Source organism: Heliangelus exortis, chromosome 5 (assembly GCF_036169615.1).
Source record: "Heliangelus exortis chromosome 5, bHelExo1.hap1, whole genome shotgun sequence".
NCBI classification, from domain to species: Eukaryota; Metazoa; Chordata; class Aves; order Apodiformes; family Trochilidae; genus Heliangelus; species Heliangelus exortis.
Genome location: NC_092426.1, coordinates 21,824,344 through 21,845,754, shown reverse-complemented (window position 1 = coordinate 21,845,754; position 21,411 = coordinate 21,824,344). Strand labels below are relative to the sequence as shown.

General features: G+C 42.5%; 1 protein-coding gene across 1 annotated transcript; it reads right to left on the bottom strand.

The window, feature by feature from the left end:
- Window positions 1-12,170: 12,170 nt before the first annotated feature.
- On the bottom strand, window positions 12,171-20,127 carry ZDHHC22 (zinc finger DHHC-type palmitoyltransferase 22). The gene is made up of 2 exons (XM_071745902.1): window positions 19,153-20,127; window positions 12,171-14,186 (listed from the first exon to the last, which is right to left on the bottom strand). Exons 1-2 carry the CDS (start codon window positions 19,712-19,714, stop codon window positions 13,921-13,923), a joined length of 828 nt encoding a protein of 275 aa, XP_071602003.1. The 5' UTR covers window positions 19,715-20,127; the 3' UTR covers window positions 12,171-13,920.
- Window positions 20,128-21,411: the final 1,284 nt, after the last annotated feature.

The window sequence follows — 21,411 nt, the reverse complement described above, 5'->3', positions numbered from 1 at the left end:
ACTGACTAAGCTCTCAAATCTTTTGAATCCTTTATTCATCTGTGGCACTCTTCTTTCAATCCTTCAAAATTATTTAAATGCATTTTTAATTGAAACACTAACATAACTAGTAAAACAGGATTGCCAATGGGGTCATACAGCATCAAATCCCACTGCTAATTGGCCTCATTTTTACAACAGCCTTGGCCATGGCATCAGATCACAAGTTAAATCATCCTTGGACCTGTTGCTTTTGCTGTTGGTGAATCCCTGTCCTCTGTGTATGTTTCCACACTCCATTGGATGCAGTTTGCAGCCAGAAAGCAAAACAAACTTCTTAAAGAAGACCAATTACACTGATTAGTTACCTCTACTTCTCTGGCTGAAAACTTTTTCACCATTAGATTTTAAAAAAGTAATTTTATGTTGTGTTCTAGTTATTTAAAGTAATATTAATGTTACACTCAAGAACCAATTTTATAGCATTTTCAAAATAAGAGTAGAAAATAGCATTTAACAGAGCTCTCTCTGTATCAGCTCAGAAACCATGGCTGGAATGCATTTCACACCATCCAGTTTATTGTATTTAATTCTGGCTTTATTTTGTGCCATGTGACACATGTTAAACCATCAGAAGTATAAATATTATTCTGAAATTTTTCTCAGTGGTCTGAAATTAATGAAAATAGTATTTGTGGTCCTGAGAGCTTCTTGGTTAGCTTCTGTTAAATTTAAATCACAACTTATTCAAACTTGCTGACTTTAAAATGTTTAATAACCATTGTTTAAAATGTCCTGAATTACTTTTTGAAGTGGAAATCAAGCTGCCATCATTATGCAAGAGGAATACATCTGGCTTTTTTTTTAATTGTTCAACAGAAAATTTTATGAAATGCTTTTACTGTTCTGCACTGCAGCAATATAATTTCCATCTTGAAATGGAGTGCTGCCAGCATAAAGATTTCTTCTGCAGCTTGTACATTTTAAGAAATGGAGCATGTGGGCTTTTCAGGGCCAGAAAGAGTTTCATCAAATTCTTCATTGTTTTCTTCTTGTGATTAAGGTAATTGAGTTAGTCTAATGGAACTGGAATGCCTCTTACCAGGCCCACTTAGGTGATCTTGCCTCTTTCCACAGCAATAAGGGTGGGATTTTTTTTTTAAACCACTTATATTTAGCAGGAATAAGAAATCCAGTAACAGAAAACAAGACAGAAAACCAATTCTAATTTTTTAATAGGTAAGACAGCTTGAAAACTTTGTGTTTTCAATGGGAAACTCCCCTGTTTTTAGCATATGTGTTTTGGCTGAAAGCTTAATGTCTTGTGGCATTAGTCATAGTATTAATTTTTCAGTGAATCTCAAGCACTATGGAAATACTCTGGTCTGTGGGGGTGGCAGATGTTATTTCCATTTACCCTCATCTTCTTCTGGATTGTTCTTCATTGCCTGCACAGGAAGCAGAACCCCAGCTTTGATGAGTGATTCCATCACCTCATGCTAAAAAAGCAGAAGCTCTCACAGACAGCCAAAACTGCTCAGTCATTTGAAGGAGGACAGTAATGGAGGACTCCTGAGTAAGTGGGGATGAAGCAGCATCTCCTGTGAAAACTGCTAACTCAATGTGTACAAATACTGTTTTTCACCAAACCCCTAAAAATTCCAATTGAAAAAATACTAAGGGTGTTGTTTGATACAAAACATCACTGTACCAGATGGGCCTTGCTCAACATTTGCCAGAGGCAGAGTTCAATGACTATTTTGTGAGATGAGCCACGTTTCATGTGGAAAGTTGGAAGTATGAGTAGAGAGTAGGAAAGCTGTTTTACCCAGAGTGAATGTTAACTATGCCTAGTGTTTTGTATTCTTGCTACATATTGTCTCCCACACAAATGATAATGCTGTACAACATGTCCAAACATGCTTAGAAGTCAGAATAGAATAGTATTCATCAAGTGAAATTGGCTCTCAGTGTTCAACCTATTACTGACCATGCTTACAGCATCCTTGAGCAGTAGTGTTTTCTGAGTGAAAGCAGGTTGCTGACATCAATTGTTTGAGAAATGGCCAGAAGGAATTAGAGCAACATTTGTTACCACACTAGTTGTGCAAGGGAGGCAAGCCTGAGCTTGAAGATAGTAATCTAAATACTGAAATACCTCCAGATGTGTAATGGGAGCTGCAGCAGCACAGATTGGAACAGAGCACAGCAGTGAACTGCACCGAGGATTTATCACTGTAGTGCTTGTGGTCTGCAGTGGCAATGTTTGGGTAGAGTTTGTTGTAGTTAGGTGATGCTGTTCAGAGTTGGGTGTTTGTGCACAGATGCACCAATGGCCCTGACTAGTTTCTAGGAGTTTAAAATCAAGCTGGGCAGTCTGGACATGCACCTCAAAGCCAAAGCCTATGGGTCTATTTCTTTGAAAGTCTGGGATGCAAGGATAAAACTTGCCTATGCGTGTGTTACCCTGTGCATCTTTTCCACAGCCAAACTTAGAAGAGTGGTGTTAGATGAAGCAGAATGATGAATGGCCTCTGCCTGATCCTTAGGCCAGCTATGTTTTGGGAAGCTTTGTTGAAGTTTCTAAGAAGTGCTTTTTTTTCAAATTCCATTGCCTCTTCAGCACCTAAACACCTGCCAGCCTGAGACTCTACAGCCACCTGATGTAAAAGGAGTTAGTTTATCAGTGAGCTTAGTTGGGTGAGAAACAGATGAATGCTAATAAAATAAAAATCCCGAAGTTCTGGGGGAAAGATTACTCCCTGGTATCACTTTTCCTGTTCCATGTCATTATAACATCTCTTTATACGTGGGTGAACACCTCAAGAGGAGTACCCTCATGCTTACTTCCTCTTACTGTTCTGGCACTTGGTTCAGTAACAGCCAAGCTCTCTGTAGCACTGTAAAGATTCACTACTACCCCTTAAAAAATAATAACAGTAACAGGCCACTGCCTGCATCTCACATTAGTGTGGGGATTGCCCCATTGTTCTCCATAGCTTAGCTCAGGCATGCTTTTGTAATTTATCACACCCTGTTCTGATGCAAGACCAGTCCTTAACACATCATTTTTCAATAAATAACAGAATTGTATGGGTTACTGCATCCATTTTGGGGCCCTTCAAAATAGAAGACTAAAAATAAGTCTCTATTTGTGTGAATGTTTTTCTGTTATGCATTCATTTCTTCTTGGAGTCTTCTCATACATTTCCATGGCACCCAAACTCTAGGTCAGAACTGCTCTAACCTGAACTCACATACTGGCACAAAATTGATATTGGCAATTGTGATCACACTTAATGTCCAACAAGTACCATTAGCACTGATATATTTAACATATGCTTTTGACCTGGTCTCTTTATTATTAACTCAAAAAAGATCTTGATGTACATGTGATATTTATGACATGTTAATATCAGCTCTCAATCTTCTTTTAGTGATTGCTGTTGACATTCAGTATTTCCTTGGCATGACAAAATGTTAATTTTCAATCATACACCATTGTCAAGATACTGTGATTTTCCATTCCTTTTCCACAGTCTGAACATCAGGTAAAAGATAAAATAAGAGAACTTTGAGTGAGAACTTGGTCTTTGAGGGGAAGAAAGTGGGAAAAGATGAAATTAATTCCACAAAATTAATTCCATAACTAGGTGGCAGCTGTTAGTAAAAGAGAGCAAAGGCAAAGAAAGAGAATAGTGAACAGCAATGTTACCACAGATTTTTTCACGGATGCATGAAAGTAAATTTTAAGGTAACCATCCACACAGTGTCCTAAATCTATTTTCCAGGTTTCTTTTTTAAAATCTGAATACTGTGTTTTTAACAGCAAAGATTTTTTTTTCCTGTTTGATCTAGATATATAAGATGAAATATATCTTGGTGGTGGAGATGAATTCACTTGCTTCTTTCCTGGAGTACTTGCTCTTCTCTCCTTCTCTTTCTTCCAGCTAAAATGTATGCTGTAAACTTAAATTTGTAGCTTTAGTCATACAACTTGCACCCACCTCAAAAGCACTTGGCACCAGCATTCCTGCTGCTGTATGAAATACTTGAAACAATAGCAAACAGTTGGAACTGAGATATCCCCAGGCTCTGTTCCTTGTCTCACCTTGGAGAAGGCACTTTGATCTTCTCAGCTGTAAAATGGGAAAAGCAATACTTATTCCCTATCATGAAGTCCTTTAAGCTTCTTGTGTAAGAATTGCAATGTTGATATTTATTACAAGCCATGGCTGTGGGCTGTCGTGGGTCTGATGCTGGATTTTGTAAAGGCTGAGCATCTGTGAGATTATACTAACCTATTTTATTTCACCTTAATAAATTAAACTATATACTCATTGGATTAATTTCCCCTAATGTAATTCCACAATTGAGTATAGAGACTGGTTCCTTATGGTTTGAAAAACCATGAACAGAATGAGTATAGGGGATTAAAATCTACTTCTGTTCCTATCCAGGGAATTTTTATATCTTAAGGTTGAGAAGACAAGGGGAATGGAGCCAGTTAGCTGGCTGCAGTGAAGACACAAAAAAATCCTTTCTGTGGTGTAAGCAGACATCTGTCTTGTCCCCACTCCTGTACTAATATACACCCATGTATGAAATTTTCCTCTCCAGCATGTAAACCTGTTCATGTAACTGTAGTAATGCAAGGTGTGAAACTAGGGTCAAAAGGCTTATCAAATGTCACATTTCTGTATCTGAAAAGTTACACTATTTGAAACCAGGAAAATACCTTTATGCATTCCTGGAAGAAACTAAGAATTGCAGTCTGCCCAACAAAACTGAGTAATGCAGGAGTAAAATGAAGGGTGTCAGCAGTGCACCTGGAGTTATGTCACTAATGTCTATGCTTGAAGAATATGCTTAGATCTGGTTTTCCTGGACTGAGCTACAGTGCTCTGCATCTAGTAGGACTATGTTCTTTATTGTCTCTTAATCTGTGGAGCTTCTGCCTGCTTTCTTATGTGTATTTACAAAGTTCACACAATTTTATTGGAGAGACATTGGGATTTGTTAAAGCCCAAAGTAGAAAAGATCAGAACATAGGATTTGCAAGGGCTGACTTTTGAGATAGAATGAGGATGTATATTTCTCTCAGAAGGCTTGTAATCTGTACTAGTGTGTTAATGAGTTAAATTTTTGTATGCCTTGTAGAACCTTTAGTGGCACAGTTTTGCTATTTGTGCACCTATATAACCCAAGTGTTTGAGAATTCCTCCAAGAATTTACATTTTTTAAAAGACTTGACACTTTGCTAGCTCACTGCAAAAGGTTCACTTTCTCTGATGTAGTGCTGGAGAATTCTGACTTCCAGAGTAATGATTCTAATGCCTTAGGAACTTCCTATGGGAGTAAAAATCCGTTGAGCTTCCTAACACCCAGACCTAAATGTAAACTTTAATTTTGGGCTTTTGCCGTAAACTTAAATTATGTATTAGTTACATTTCCACTAGGGTTTCTGAAAGTAAATTTTATCAAACAAGTATAAAAAGGTCATTCCAGTTGATTCATAAATAATAATAGCTGAGTTAATGAAATGTCTACTTTCTCCTCTTTCGTACTTCCCAGATACTGTGAAGGTCTCCCAGTCCTTCCACATAAATCTTTTCTATGTGACCTGCTATGTTTTATCAATTTTTCTTCCCTGCATTAGATTTGGATGGAGGGGGAGTTGGAGCAAGAGTTAAGAAAAAAAGAAAGAATATCATAAATGTATGTCAGCATTCAAAAGTGATCTTATATCTATTATGACATCCAAGTTTGCATCTATTTATGTAGCTGCTCTGTTTAAGAATCGTGACATTTCCAGAAGTTCTTTATTTCTACAAACCGTATGAAGGCTGTGTTTCAGAAAGCTAACATACCTAACTGTTCATTTTAAGGTTAAAAAAAATGAAATAGAAACATAGATACGTTTTCTTCAGTTTACATATACACAGAGGTATCATAGTGAAATGCTGAGAAATACCATTGCAATTCATCACTTAACAGAAGACTACTTAAGGGACATAGAGTGGTGAAGTTCTCTGCCATCTGCCAATCTTTACTGTGGGAAATGCTTTTTTGTAGCATTTACAAAGAGAAGCCACATGGGAATCACATGCTCTAGTCCCATGCTTCTAAAGTGAAGGCAAAAACACTGCTTTGTGCTTCTTTCAACACAGATCACCTATGTATAATTACTTTGTTTGCACAACTCTTTGTATTTCATGTTATGTCTCTTGAATAAAGCACTGTTACTAAGAAATATTTTGAATGCCGCTGAGGTGGCAAGAAGTGCAATGCAGAAAAGCAAAGAATCATAATAATACAAACAGATCCCAGGTGAGTATGATCAGTATCTAGTTCCTCTTGGCTTAAGCTTGAGCAAATGCCTAGGTAAAAAGTGGGAGCCTCTCTGGTTTGTTTTTCCTTACTGTTTCCCAGCAACAGGCAGCAGTTCCTTCTTGCCTGTGCTGTACCCTGTTCACTTCTGTAGCTTCCTAGATGTGAAGATTTCAGCTTCTCTTTTTCTAACTAACCTTATTCTACAGGCTGACAGTGAAATAACTACTGTTTGGAAGTATTTCATGAAACATTAACATGTAATTTCCTTTTCTTAAATGGAACTCTATTTCTAGTTGATGCTTGTTTATCCAACAAGAATTATTTCTCCCACTCTCCAAAATACATGGACGTTTGCCACATTTTCCACACATCCTCTTTGGCTGCAGTTACCCAAGCTAGGCAATTTTTTTCTCCCCTTAAAAATCCATTTCTCTGTTTCTTAATCATGCATGGCTTTTTTGTGGACTCTGTATGGTTTGACTAATGAAGGCAAAGTTGAATATAATAGTCCATGTCTTTAGTTCATGAAAGCACAGTGGAAAAGGTTTATTGTTGTTTGTTTGTTTGTCTGTTTTTGCTTCAAATTCATCAGCAGCCTGAAATGCTGCCATCTTGTTTTGCAGGCTCATATTGAGTTTGTCTATCATCCTTATAATTTGTAGGCTGGGCTGGCACACTCCTTCAAATATTTCACACTTTTCTACTCTTTTCCCATCAACATAATGAATATCCTACTGAGCTCCCACTGAAACTCATCCTTTCCCTGTAGATGCCAGTAGCTGATTGGATGATGCTGAAAAACTTTTAGCCAAGTTAGTTCATACGGAGTCATCAGTACACAAAGCCAAAAAGAGACTGTCAAAGGGAGAGATGTGGTGGTTATCACCAGCCTGACTACAGAATTTCTTCTACTTCAAATCCAGATCTGTTAGAAAGCTTGTTTGTTACATGAAAGATCCTAGTCTGAGTTAAGGGTGTTTTAGTGTTCTGTTGGCAGCTTGTACAGTCACATTTATTTCTGAGCTGATGGCATCTCTTGCTGTAGGACATCGGTTCTGCCCAGACTGACTGTGCCTGCCAACTCTATTGATTATATAGACAAATTTCTGAAACACCTGACTAGCCTGGAGCAATGGAGTGATCTGAGGTGACAGTGGGTTGAATTAATATACCTGGAAAACCTGGGAGCCAAAACCTGAGTCTTATAGTTTGATTTGACATTTCAACTGGACCTTTGTTTCCAGAAGCTATTGAAAATATTTCAAGTCTCCGTGAACTCTAACACTGATAGCTTGTTGACACCTTTGGCTTTCTGCAGTCACTTCTTTTATTTCCTTGTGCCTTCTTTCATGGCTTAATATCCACAAACTGGCTTATTTCCTTGGGTGGTTAGTGACACTGGAAATATAAGAGAAGGCAGCTAAAGCATTCATAAAATTGCAGTCTAGTGCATACTGGTTTAGAGACATGGATAGATGGGTCCCAAAGATTTTTTTTTTTACACTTCATACTGTGACTTGAAGAGGGAAAGAATAATTCTTTGCCTTGACAATAACACTTCCAAAATCTCAGTCAAGTTTTTCTTAGTTTAATAAACTGTTTGATTAGTCAGGGTCTTCTCAAATAAATCCATCTCACTGAGTGTTACAGGTGTCCTTGGGAGCAGAAAATCATGTTATCCATATACGCTACTGGGAGCACCTGGGAAGTCTTCAGTATTGTATAAACCACTCTTATTTAACTAAGCACTGGATATTTTGAGACAACATCTTGGGACAGCTTTGAATATCAAACTCAGTGAAGATTAGTAAAGAGCTAAGTAGTTCAGCAGAGGGACAGATTCTCCAAGTGTTCAAGGAACTTCTATTGCTCAAAATACTGATCTTGGCTCCTGATGAAACTTTAGAGCCATTGTATAGATATAGAATTTCTGACATTACCATTGAGCTTGGCCTTCATTTACTAAATGATAACCTCTCTTTTAGGTAATGTTATTTAGAAGTTCTTCTCAAAGCATCTTTCTCAGTATCTGGACTTTGTGGACCTGTTTGACATTGGCAGTTCACTTTTAAACCTACTCCTTATGTTATACTGGTCAATGATTTGCTTCCAGCAATCATAAACCATTAGAGGTCCTGGCTGATGATGCTGGATTTTTTTTTTTCCTGTCACTGACCATAAAGCTCATCTGTGTCTCAAGTGGCTCTGGATGATAACGTCATTCCTTGATAACAGTCGCTGTGACAAGGCTGCATTCAGAAGCTGCTTATTAACTCCTAGGACAATCTGAAGTGGGTCCACTGTGTTAACCCCTTTTCCCAGTAAGTATATAAGATTCTTAAAGATGTAGCTGTGGCAAACCAATCTATGTTTTCAGCAGTCTCATGATACATAAGTTTGTGTTTTCGTCTTTTCTTATCCAGCACAAGCAGCTGAAAGACCTGACATTTAATGGAAATTATCCAGTCAGGCACGATAACAATTATGGGAATCTGGGAATGGTTGGTGGTAAAGATATAATGAGCAAAACAGCTGGGATACATGTCAGAGGCTGTGCATTCCCCTCAGCTGATGGATATGCAGTGATCACAGAAAATCCGAGTTGATAACTATTCAAGATCAAGGTAGATACAGCAGCAGTATTTAGAAAATCAATAGCAGACAAATGAAACTTTCCTGTCCCTATTGATCACAAGGTGAGCTTTCTCTTTCATATGCAGAGCTTGCTATTGCCATCTGCTGCTTTACCCATTTTGAAGAAAACTGATCAACATGCTCCATTTTCTTTAATTGATTGCTATTCTGTAACTATCATTAAGGTGTCTGACAACATATTAAATGAGGCACTGTGCACTGTATGACACAGGTACTTTAGAACTTGGGGTTTTTATTTGTTAACACCTTGGGAGGCTAGATTCTGGCTCCAGAAGCCTTAAGAGACATGGGACTGGCCTGCCTGAGCTCTGACATCACTTCCCAGCTAAATTCAGTTGGACAACCAATGCAAACACTTCTTTAGTGTGATGAAGACAAGGCTGCTGGCTGAACAGCTTGATAAAATGACTGAAACACTAATTGGTCTGTATTTGCTGACTTCTGATGTAGTCTCCAAGGACTCCTTATTCCCCTAGCTTTCTGGAAAAGAGCTAGGAGAGTAGATATGGACGTAGTTATTAGAAAACATCATACTGTTCTTTAATATAAGTCTTTCCATTAATTATGTATGTAGCAGGGCACAGGAACTTGACATATGCTTTATATTTTCTTCCCCCTTTGTTTATTTATATTGGACAAGTAAGTAATTGCTCTACTCCAACCATGATAGTTCTGGCTAGTCTTTAAATAACTTGAATAGAACAGTATTGAGTCTGCCGTTGCTACCTATGATGTCTACACAAGCCCCTCCTGCTTATAGCACATCACTTGCTGCTCAATAGAGAAAAGCCCTATTGGCCCTGCTGGGCTGTGAGGGTTTTTTTGTGCAGAAAGTGATTAGCAATAAGTTTTCTCAGTCTGGGCTTTCTTTGTGTCAACAATCTATTAAGATAACTTGAATTCTGTTGTGCTGCCTCCTACCACCTGGTGGCTCCCAGTGCCTCACCCCTACCAACACCGAATCACTTCTGCTCTCACAGGAACTGCTTTCTCTGATTGCTCTTTTCTGACTTTTAAACATAGATGCCCTGGGCTCTGACCTCAGCTTTTCTTTCTCTCAGTTCAGGACTGCCTGTCCTCCTTCAGCTATATCTTCTTACAGTTAATGAGTCTCCTCATTCATTTATTCTGTCTCCTTGCACGTATTTTTAGACTGTGATAATCTCCCTTATTTCCTAAGCCAGACAAATGCTGTTTCACATTATCTTTTCACATATATTCCCTGTAGCTTATTACTTGAGACTCTCCATGTTTTAACTCTGTATCCTTTGAGGATATCCAATGAAGACCTTTTGCATGCAGGCCTTGAGGGTTGCCCAACAATGTAGTATGAAGAGGAAAACTATCAACTTCTTATTTTGTATGAGATTCTTACTATACTTAAGAACATACTTCTTCCGGTTTACTTCACAGCTTCATCACCTAATTTGCTCTATATTGCCATTGCAAAGACTTCTGAGACAGTGAGCACAATTTTTCCAAGTAGCCATATTTGAAATAGACAAGCCTCTAAGCAAAGGTCTGTGTTTTTTCTGCAAGCTCTTAAGCAACAGAGAGCTTTTACTTCAGTCACAAGCATTATCAGAAAGGAAATTATGCTCATCGGATTTTCTAAAGCCAGAGAACCCCTTTTTTTTAAAAAACATTTATAAATATTTAGACATTGTCAAAAGAAATCATGTTCCAAAATATATTTATCTAATAAATATACCTAATGTATATATATCTAATAAATTTGCAAATAATATTTATTATTATTTAATCTGATAATATCAGATGATATCTGATATCTAAAAAATGCAAATAATAAACAAAAGCTCTCTAAGCATAGAAAATTAGAAGCTTTTATTATTCATCCATATGAAACTTTAGACCCATTGAATAGGTTTGAATTTATTGAAATCATAAAATTTATGACATTGCCATTGAGCTCAGCCTTCACTTAGTTCAATCATAACTGAGAGCAAGGGTTCTGCTCACAGCTTTAGAGGCCTGGTGTGTTTTCTTGCCAAGGATTTCTGTAAGCAGATGCACAGGTATGACAGGGAAGGGATGACAGGGCAGATGGATAATTAAAGAGCTGTTCCCAATTTTTACCACTACTCTACCCCAGACTGGGCAGGCCATGCAAGCCAATATATAAAGTCAGTCTAATGTTACATTTTTCTAGCTTTTTCTCCCTGAGGATCATCATTATAATGGCTGTATCCATCTCAAAGTCCTGCCACTACTGCTGAAATCCAGTAGTTTGCTGCAGAGGAACCATTTATCTGCACAAAATGATGATACAAAAATTTACAGCCAGAAGCATGAGTGTCAGATAAAACAAACAATTGTGCAGCACTGTGTTACAACTACTCAAGCTGAGATCTCTCTCTGCTTCAGCAAGATCCAAGACTTGGTGGAGAAGGCAGACAGCTGTGATTTTGACACAGGGGCCAGACATCATCCAAAACTGGCATGAAGAGGCAACAGGCTTCATGGACAACTGATCCTGTCGTGCTGCTTGGGGACTGTCCTTGCAGAATGGCCCACTGAAACTCTGACTTGGTTGTGCCCTTCTCAGCATGCAGCCCCAAAAAGCTCATAGCCTGAGGCAGCGAGGCAGCAGGCACCCAGTGCTGTGAACTGCCTGAAAATTCAGTATCAATCAAATGCCAAAAGCAGAGGGTGTGCCTGTCAAACCATAATTTCTGCTGATATGAGGAAGCTGCTGTCTGAAATTTTGGGAGCTTGTTGCCTTTAGACATATACAAAAAAGGAGTTGCATCAACCAGTCTGTGAAATAAGAATAATTCTGGGAACCCTGCCAAGGTGAGGTGTATGGCACAAGGTGCTGGCTCCAGTTCCAGAGACAAGGTGACTGTCTGCTCACCTTGATGCCACTGTGCCAATACGGAATAATTTACATCAAGATGCTGTTTGTGGGTGACGATAATAGCTCGGTTTTCCTGTAGGTTTCAATGGAGGTTGATAGTGTAATTTTAAAATAGAAATTAGAATGGGTCTGCAAGTTGTTTATTAGATCCATTTTTAGATTGGTCATTACAATAAAGTAGAAAGAGTGAAGGACATATCCAAAGTCGTATGATGAATTACTGGCAAAGCCAAGAGACAAATCCTGTTTCCTTCGACATGTCCATGTGTATGCTGTAACAAATGCAGAGAGACAGCTAATGAACTGTCAAAAAGCACAATACATCTCACATAAAAACCAGAACACTTTTTATTGTTCACTGTTGGTGAAAATACAGAATATTACACATGAAAACAGCGGTGCATTCATGCTAGCACACATAATGTGGAAGGACATAGATATCCTATGTTTTAATTATCCGACTAAGGGTTTTTACAATATATTTTCATAGTTATTCTTCTCATCACAATAGACTTTCTTATTGGTACAAATGTGTATGCAAGTGAGAAGCAGTGAAAGATGCTTACAAAGCTTGTAGGAATGAGTGCCTCTCTTCTGGCTCATGAGAAACACAAGGATGAAAGTAGGTTCATTTCCCTACCTGGGATGAACTGAGAGCAATTCTGAGGAAGAAATGACATTTTTCACGGCTTGTCAGCATACTCCCCAGCCTATTAAATAGAAGCAATGGATTCCTATTCAGCCAGCATAGGATAATGCAGTTTGCCAAAACAGAGGGTTCTTGTTGCAGCTGCTGGGGAATTCAGTGCTATGATCCTGGTAGAGATGTCATGGTATCCTTTCTTAAGGCACCTATTAGCATAGGATCTCAGCACTGATCTCATGGGCTGTTGCTGTGGCTAGAAAACAACTGACACATTAGACTGATTAATCCCTGTAGTAATTCCATTAACCTCCTTAATGGAGTTATAACATGGATGAATTTACCCCTCTGCAGCAATGCAAGAGGGAATTGCCCTGGGGAGCCTATAAATGTGGTGTGGCAGGGATGTCTGAGGTAAACATTTGTCTGTTTGTTTTAGTGCAAAGGGAAGTGTCCTGACCGACTGGGAAACCTCCCTGTTTTCTGGGATTTTGAACTCTTCACAGCACTAATGGTGCAGGTGCTCCCAGTGACATGGTGATTCATCAGGGCTCAGATACACCATCAGGACTCTTGGCACCCTTCTGACAGCTTGCTGTGTGTCCACACTTCCCCCTCACAGGCACACATAGGCTGCCTCACGAGCAAGCTTCTCAAACACAGCCTTTCCATTCACTTCTGCAATTTCTTCTCCTTGTGCCTCCATTTGATCATGATTTATCTGCTTGCTGCTCCCTGTCAGAAGGGCAGATTTGCCTGTGTCACTGGGCAAAGGATTGCTAAAAATAAGTTGCAGTCCTGATGTATCATTGCATAGGAAGCAGATGAAGGACAGAAACGAGAAATTCTGAATTTTGCTGTGTTTTCTTCCTAATTTTCTAGCCAGTGGAGAGGTTTACCTGCTGCATAGCCTGCTCCTGCTCCCAGGGCAGCTTGATTGCATTGCAGTTCTGTCATTAAAGGCTTCTCTGTGCTGTGAAGATAACTCAAGTACGTAACAGCCAAAAAGGCACCTGTAAAACCTTCCCAAGGAACAGACACCGTACAGTCTACCGCAACAGCCCTGGCTTTCTGGAAGCTCCTACTGCCATTTGTTAGAGACTATGTCAGGTAGCTACTGGAGCTGGAGGCTGGAGGAGTCAGGCTGGAAGCCACAGGAGGGTCTGACTAAGTTTTCTGCTAGTTCAAATACTGTTGCCACTTTCACAGGTGCAGTGATGTGACTACTAAGCTGCAGTACCTCTTCATCTACATGGTTTGTGATCTCCTCGTTAATATGCTAAATTTATTCCCTTTGATAGCCAGTCCTTTCCTCTATAGAGGCCGCAATCCCAAGAGATGGAGTAGTCCAGCTCTTTAGTGATTCAGGAGACAGTGGGAGAGAACAGGGTAGGTGTTGTGTGCATGGAATACACACACATGCCCAAGGATTTTATTTCTCTTTCTGCCTACGGTGGTCAAATCCCACGTTTCGCACAGGGACGAGAAGTCCAAGCAGCCACCTCTTGCCAAAGACCTCCTGCAGGTTCTCCCTCCAGGGCCGGACTCGTACCACCATCCCTTTCCGCACCTGGTACCGTGTCTGCCCACGCAGGATCAGCAGCATCTGGTGGCAGCAGAATCCAGCACAGGCCAGTCCAATCCCGAGCCAGAGGTAGAGCATGAGGATGACAAACATCTCAGAGCTAAGGAGAGCTCCTGCAGACCGAGTCCAGGAGGTAGGGAGGACAATAAAAAAAAAGGGTTTAGACACACCTCACATGTCACTGTAGCACTCAGGCTCAAGAATCAGCAAGCTGTCTCTATTCTTTGGCCACAATAAGGGAGTTAGAAGCAAGACAGGCTGGTTGCTCTAACTGTGTAAAAATGTTTCCTTTGTAGCATCTGATGCAATGGACCTTGCAGGGGAAATACTATAATAATAATGGTCTCCATATTCTTCTCCCTTCATTTTTAATCCAAGAATCTAGATTACAGAGTAAAATTCAGCCATAAGTAAAACATGTCTATAGGATTTCAGCAGTATTTTGAAGAATGGTTAATGGATCTACCTGCTCATCACACTGAATGTAAGATTTCTAGGTTCCTTTTGAAAACAGATGTGAGCCCTACAGCATGGAGATTCTTCCTGAAGCTTTACTGTGTGCATTAATACTACGCAGAAAGATGTGGGATTTCTATCTCTCTCTGTATATATATATAGTATATATACATCAAATATGTTTAAAAAAATAAGTAATGACTGTTCTGTCATTGAGTAAAGGCAGTTTTCATATGAATGCAAGAAACAGAAAACTTTCCAAAATACAATCCAAATTCCCTTTTTAAACCTGCTAGAATACTCGAAATATTTTGTAGGTCTGAAGCTTCTAATTCAGCAGTTTTTGTGGTATACATTTGTGCTGAATATATTTAAGTAAAAATATTCTGTCAACCCTTTCATCTGCAATGATTTTCGAACTCCTTCTAGAAAATATTAGTATAATAGCAGGTATCATTGAATGACCTTTCAGTGTGCAGGCAGATCTGAACCCATTAAAATAACACTCTCTATGTGTGCACATGAATGGGTACACACATGTTTATACTGTTTATCAGTATATTATTAAACAAAGGTATATTATCTACACAGGCACACAAAGAAAATTGGATGTGTGTCCATTCTGGTTTAAAAAGCTAATACCCCCTCATTGGTTCCTGCAAGGTTTAAAAATGATAAAGCTCTCACATGCTCCCATCTCTCTGGAAGACCGTGAGGCAGACAATCTCAGGCAGGTGAAAGCTCTGGTCACTCTAAGACCCTTCAAGAGCAATCCTGACAGAGTAGGGATTACAGGGACAGCAGAGGTGTGCTGTCTTAAACAAGTACGTGGTTGCTTCAGGTTTTAAATTCAATTCAGGAGTGTCTGGCTAAGTGTGTCTTGCTTCTCTTATACAGAAGGCTGGATTAGACGGTGTTATCTGGTTTTGCAATCTCTGAAGCCCAGCTTCTCCAGCTGGCAGTGCTGTGAGATGTTGGGGCTGACCCACGACCATCACGTCAAACTTCGCTCTCAGCTACCAGGCGCCTGTGAGAATGATTTGTAAGGACACTGACTACAGCCTTGAGCTTTCAGAGATTGTCCTTACTTGAAAAAAGGCACTGGAGTAATTTGGTTTCCCTCCTAAATGCAATGTCATCTTTCCCTTCTCATTAGATCCCATTCAGCTCAGTGGGCTTCATATGCAATACAGCAAGGGAGGAGCAAGCCCTGTAGGATGATGACAAATCCTCATATCAGTTCTGTTGGATTAACTTAACCTATCAGGTAGAAAGCCCAGAGCTAAATGTGGGCTTCTCTGTCCCTTTTTTGCTGGAGCAGAGTGTGACAGACGCTTGTTCTTTCCTACAGCTGATATTCAGATGGGATATAGAGAAAGACAGCTGTTTTCTTTAAAGCCTTTGCAAAGTGTCTGTAAGCTTTATTTTGATGAGCTGCTGAAATTCACCATAAAGTAAGTAATTAGCCTTGTTTCCCATTGCAAAGATCAAGCATCTCTGAGCCCTGCTTCCCAGATACATGTTTTTTTTTAACCTTTTATCCAGGTTACCAACATAAAGCATTTTCTATAGGGTTTTTTTTGTGGATCCATCTGACTTGCATTTACAAAAGTAATCTCATTTTGTACCTCATCACCACAGTTCATTTTAGTTGCAGATTCACTTTTGCTCTAACTGACCTGGTGTGATCTCAGGCTTATTGCCATACTTTATCTATGCCAGAAAGGCTGAATCTCAGGCTGAAATTGTAGACTATGGGTCAGATCCTAAAATGTGTATGGGCACAGTCTGGGCAGAACAAGCCAACTGAAAATTTTCCTATCATGAAAGCAATAAATTCTTCTTTTTTAACATAAGATCAGCAGATGCACCTGTCATCCCCCTTTACTCCTCATCCAGTGCAGAGACCATGCTGGAGAAGAAGAAAGGACAAGTTTTTCCATGCTATAGTAAGGCTCTGTTTGGATCCTACAACAACGTTTAAGTAATAGCTATGTTAGCTGAAAAATATTGGTTGGAGAACCCTTCCAGGTAACTATTCCAGCTACGTTTTTCTTTCTTGAACTGGAAGTTAAATGTCCTGGTAGAAACCCAGTAGGCCTTTCCTATCAAGCAACCAAGATGCCACATGCCAATATACTGCTGTATGAGGCAGCAGTTCTCAGCCCAAATGAGCTGGAGGTTGGGTGGGAGCTGCTGGGAGCTGCTGCCTCTCAAGGGTGTTCTGGGCCCAGGCTTCCAGCCCTGCACCCAGCCCTGTTGTGTTCCACTTAAACACAGCCCACATGCTGTCTCTGGCACTGCAGTTGCTAACACCAGAGCTGAGGCACTTCAGTGGCTCTTCAAACATATGCATGGGCCATGCTCAGTGCAGATGTGCCCACAGAGTCAGAGAGAGAACTAATTCCTTGATAATCTCCTCCCACATCCCTGCTCCCTTTCCCAGGCTGCTGTGCTGAGCAGAGCTTAGGCACAGGGGAAAATAATTCCCAGTGTTTTTAATGCCAGTGAAGATTGTGCAACATTATTAAAAAAACTCTTCCGCTTGGAAAAATTACTCCATAAAAATGCCGTGGTAGGATTTTATGTTTATTGTCTTTCAGTGATTACCATGAAAAATCTGCTAATTTGCCGAGTAGAGAGATACTTGTTAGTTTTCAGATGGCAACACTGCAAACCCAGCCTAGAATCTGAAAAGCAATCTTGGACCTCTCTGGCTCCTGTATCCCCAGCAGCGGAGACTCCACACTCAGATCATAATCAACAATTCTGGGGATAGTGCATGAACAAAAACAGATTTCCAGGCCCTTTCTACTGAGCTCAGCTAAATCTGCAAAGCTGAAATATATGGGATAACTATTTTACTCTAACAAAAGCTGATCTAAATGTGAGAGGTATGACTTGCATGGGGGGGGGGGGAAATGGCATTTTTTCTGCAGTCACTTGCAGGGCAGAATAACATTCCAGGCTGTTTGTGTAGTACCTCCTCTGAGACCTGGTTTTATATAGCTCTTGCATTTGGACATAGAAAGGGTTGAGAGTGGAGAGTTTGAAGGTGTGTTGAAAGGCAAGGCTGGAAAAGCAGAGGAAGAGTTATGGGAGCACAATCAGGAAGGGGAATCATAGAATCATAGGATTGCTCAAGCTGGAAAAGACCTTCAAGATCATCAAGTCCAGCCTTATCCTAACCCTATTATACTATTCCTGATGACCCGCTACTAAACCATGTCCCCAAGCACCACATCCAGGCAATTTTTAAACACATTCAGGGATGAAAACTCAAACACCTCACTGGGGAGCCTGTTACAGTGCTTAACAACCCTTTCTGTAAAGAACTTTCTCCTGATATCCAACCTAAATTTCCTCTGACACAACCTGAAGCCATTTCCCTTGTCCTGTCATCTGTCACCAATGAGAACAGACCAACCCAACTCTCACTACAACCTCCTTTAAGGTATTTGTAAAGAGTGATAGGGTCTCCCTTCAGCCTCTGTTTCCCCAGACTATATAGCCTCAACACCCTCAGTTGCTCCTCACAAGGGATGTTTTCCAAACCTTTCATCAGCTTTGTTGCCCTTTTTTGGACTTTCTCCAACACCTCAATGTCCTTTCTGTATTTAGATGCCCAAACCTGAACACTGTATTTGAGGTGGGCAGTAGTGCCAAGTATACCAGTGCCAAGTACAGGGGCAGTATTACTTCCCTAGTCCTGCTAGTCACACAATTTCTGATACAAGCCAGAATGCCATTGGCCTTCTTGGCCACCTGGGCGTATTGCTGGCTCATATTCAGCTGACTGTCAATCAAGGGAAGGATAAGGGTTGTAGAGATGTGTGGAAAGGCAGGGAGAAATGTAAAGAGGAGAAGCAGAGGGAAGGGTAAGGGATGGGAGCAATAAGAAAGAGAAATTTGCTTTTGGTGTGGAGCTCTTGCGAAGAGCAGGCACAAAGAATCTCCCCTGGTTCTCTGTGGACCTGTGTCCCAGACTGAGGTCACAAGAGAAGTGGCTAATCATGTTGCATTAACTCCTCTCTTGGTTTCTGTTGCCTGAACCCCAGTTCTCCTGTGCTGGAAGGATGGCAAGATCTCAGTCAGTTTGTGCTGCCAGGAAGCAGGAGGTGGATGAGACTAGAGGGTGTGAATGGATCTGGATGAAGAGACTATTTCTGCTGGCTATAGGCAATCTGTGGACATGTAGGATATGAAAACCTACAGATGCTCCAACTGCCTGTAGGACAGGCAAAAGATTTTCCTCACAAGGAGTGTAGAAGGAGTGAAGTCCACCTGCTCTGTCAAATTGCAACACACTCTTGGTGTGACAGGTAGCCCTTGTCTACATAACCTCAAGCTTGCTATGTGGCATTTTGCAGAGCCTGATGCATAAGAAATAGGGCTGTCACTGTAACTTGGAGTGCTGTAACTCTATTTCAGGTGAAACAAAGTCCTATGAGACACTAAAGAGATTTTGTTCAACACAGCCAATTCTCCCTCTTTCCCATTTCCATTTCTTCCCATTTCACTATTGCCTCCCACAAACAGCTATCTGAGGAAGATCATGTCACCCTCAATCACAGGAGCCCTAGAGGAGAAAGACGTTCCTCATCTCTGAGGAGGAATCCTTACCTGAGAAGAATTGGCTGATGGAGTGAGGCAGAAGAGTGAGGAAGGCCAGTGGGTTCTCAAAGGACATGGAGAGTGCAGCAGAAATGTAAGCCATGCCTGCCACCAGGGAGCTGAGGCAAGCCAGGGAGGTGTAGAGGCAGAACATGATGAAGTTTCGCATGTTCCTGCTCCCAATGCAGTTCCCTGTGAAGAAACAGTGGTGGTCATGCCTCTGAGTGACTCTGGAACACAGTCTACAGAAGTGGGTGCTGGGCAAGGCTGAGCCAGGGGACCTGCTTCCATCCAGCCAGTCCGACACCACTTCAGCACCTTCGCCCAAGTTTAAGCCCTTGCCCAAGTCCTCTGGGGAGTTCTGGATCACAAGGATGTAGTTGCCCAGGGCATTAGCTGAGAGGAAGAGGAAGAGGGCCCCATGCAGCAGAGCAGGAGAGAGAAGTGGGGTTGTGGAAGGGTCTCTGAACATGCTGGGGATGAAGAGAAAGATCTGGAGGACGAAGGTCACTAGGGAGATGCACAAGAAGTAGGCTGGAGCGACAATATTGAGCAACCTAAGAATTAGCATTGCGGATTACGTTCCTGCAGGGGAAAGCAAGGAGAGAAAGAACATCACCGCTCCGGCTGCACACTTCATCCTTCCATTTCCTGCCGGGTCCCGGCCCCTCTGCCTCCGGGAAGTGCCCTCCGGGGGCCGCTCTCCCTCGCCGCCTCCCCTCGTCCCCGGCCGGGCAGGGGCAAAGGAACAACCCTTGGGCAGCGAACGCTTCCCGGCTCCCGGAAGAGGCACCCCGGCCCCGGCGTCTCCCTCCAAGGAACTTGCAGCGGCGATGCCCCCGGAGGGGCCGCGGAGGCTGGAGGGGAGAGCCGGCTCCCGCGGTGTGCCGGCGATGTGGGCACCGCTCTCTGCTCGTCTAGCTGAGTCTGTCTGCCAGGCAGGGTCAGTTTTGGTATTGCATGAGAGGAAAAAAAGGTGGTGCTGGAGGAGGGGGGAGTGAATCGAAAGCGGGGAGGGGACGGGGGGGGGGAGGAGGAGACGGGGAGGGGGGAGAGGTTGCTCTAATCCACTGCAATACGGATCAAATCCAGTGCTCTAATTTATCCTTTAAAGCCACGGATCTACAGATTGCCTTTATGACCGCTGCCCTGCTCTGCAGGAAATTACAAAATGCACAAAACAGCTGGTCAAGTGCTGTCCGGATGCAACCTGCGGAGCTGGGCTACCGAGTCGGGGCGGCCCCTCACCCGCAGCCACGGCTCCGGCTGGGCACGGAGCATCTCTGCTGGCTGGGAGGGCACTCCCGGCCCAGGGGTTCAGTCTGCATAGCCAGGTCACAGGAAAGCCCGGGACACCGAACCGAACGGTGGTGTAGGTGCCCCGACACCCCGAGCACTCCCAGGGGATCCCCCGTGCTGCCGTGTCTGCAGAGACCCGCCGGCCCCGGAGGGCTCGGGCTCGCCTCAGCCCCGCAGCGCTGGGGGCTGCACCGTCACCCCGCAGCCCCCTTCTCCCTGAGCTCCTCGGGATGAAGCCCGGTACCGCCTTGTCTGGCGCCGGCGGATCCGCCGCTCCCGTCCGCCGCGGCAGACGCTCCCGGCCATGCCGAGACTCCCCCGGCACCCGAGCCGCAGCACAGCCCGGCGTCTGCCCGATCCTCTCCCCTCCTGCTTTTTTTCTGTGTCTCTCAGTTTGGCCTTGTCCCTTGTCCCTCCTCTCTATGTCCCTGCCCTGTGTCTGTACGTCTCCTGCCCTGACTCCTCTCCCTGTCCGTATGCTTTTCAGCCTTAGTTCTCTATCTCCCGCTCCGTTTCTCTCTCTGTCTCCCTCCTCAGTCTTGTTCTTGTCCAGTTCTCTCCTTTCCCCGTCTCTGACCGTCTCTGGTCGCTTCCCCTGCTCGTCTCCCTGCCAGTGTCTGTGCCCCGTCCCTCTCCCAGTCCCTGCCCATGTGTCTGCTATTGCCCGTGTTCCCTCCCCCATCACTTGCCCCCTTCGTGTCTTTATTTGTGTCCCCGTTCCGATCCCTGCTCGTGTTCCTCCTTGCCCGTGTCCCTGCCCCTGCCTCTGCCCCGGCCCTGTCACTGCCGGATCTGTCCCTTCAGCACCACCCCGAGCTGTCCCTTCAGCACCACCTGCACCTCCTGCGGGTCCCTCCGCCTCGCACGACCCGGAGTCCTGGGGAGAATAAGGGTGTACTTGGGGCTCTGAGGTCCCGACAAGTCCCATGGAGAGAGCAGAGGAATGTCTGCCTGCTCCATCCCTCAGAG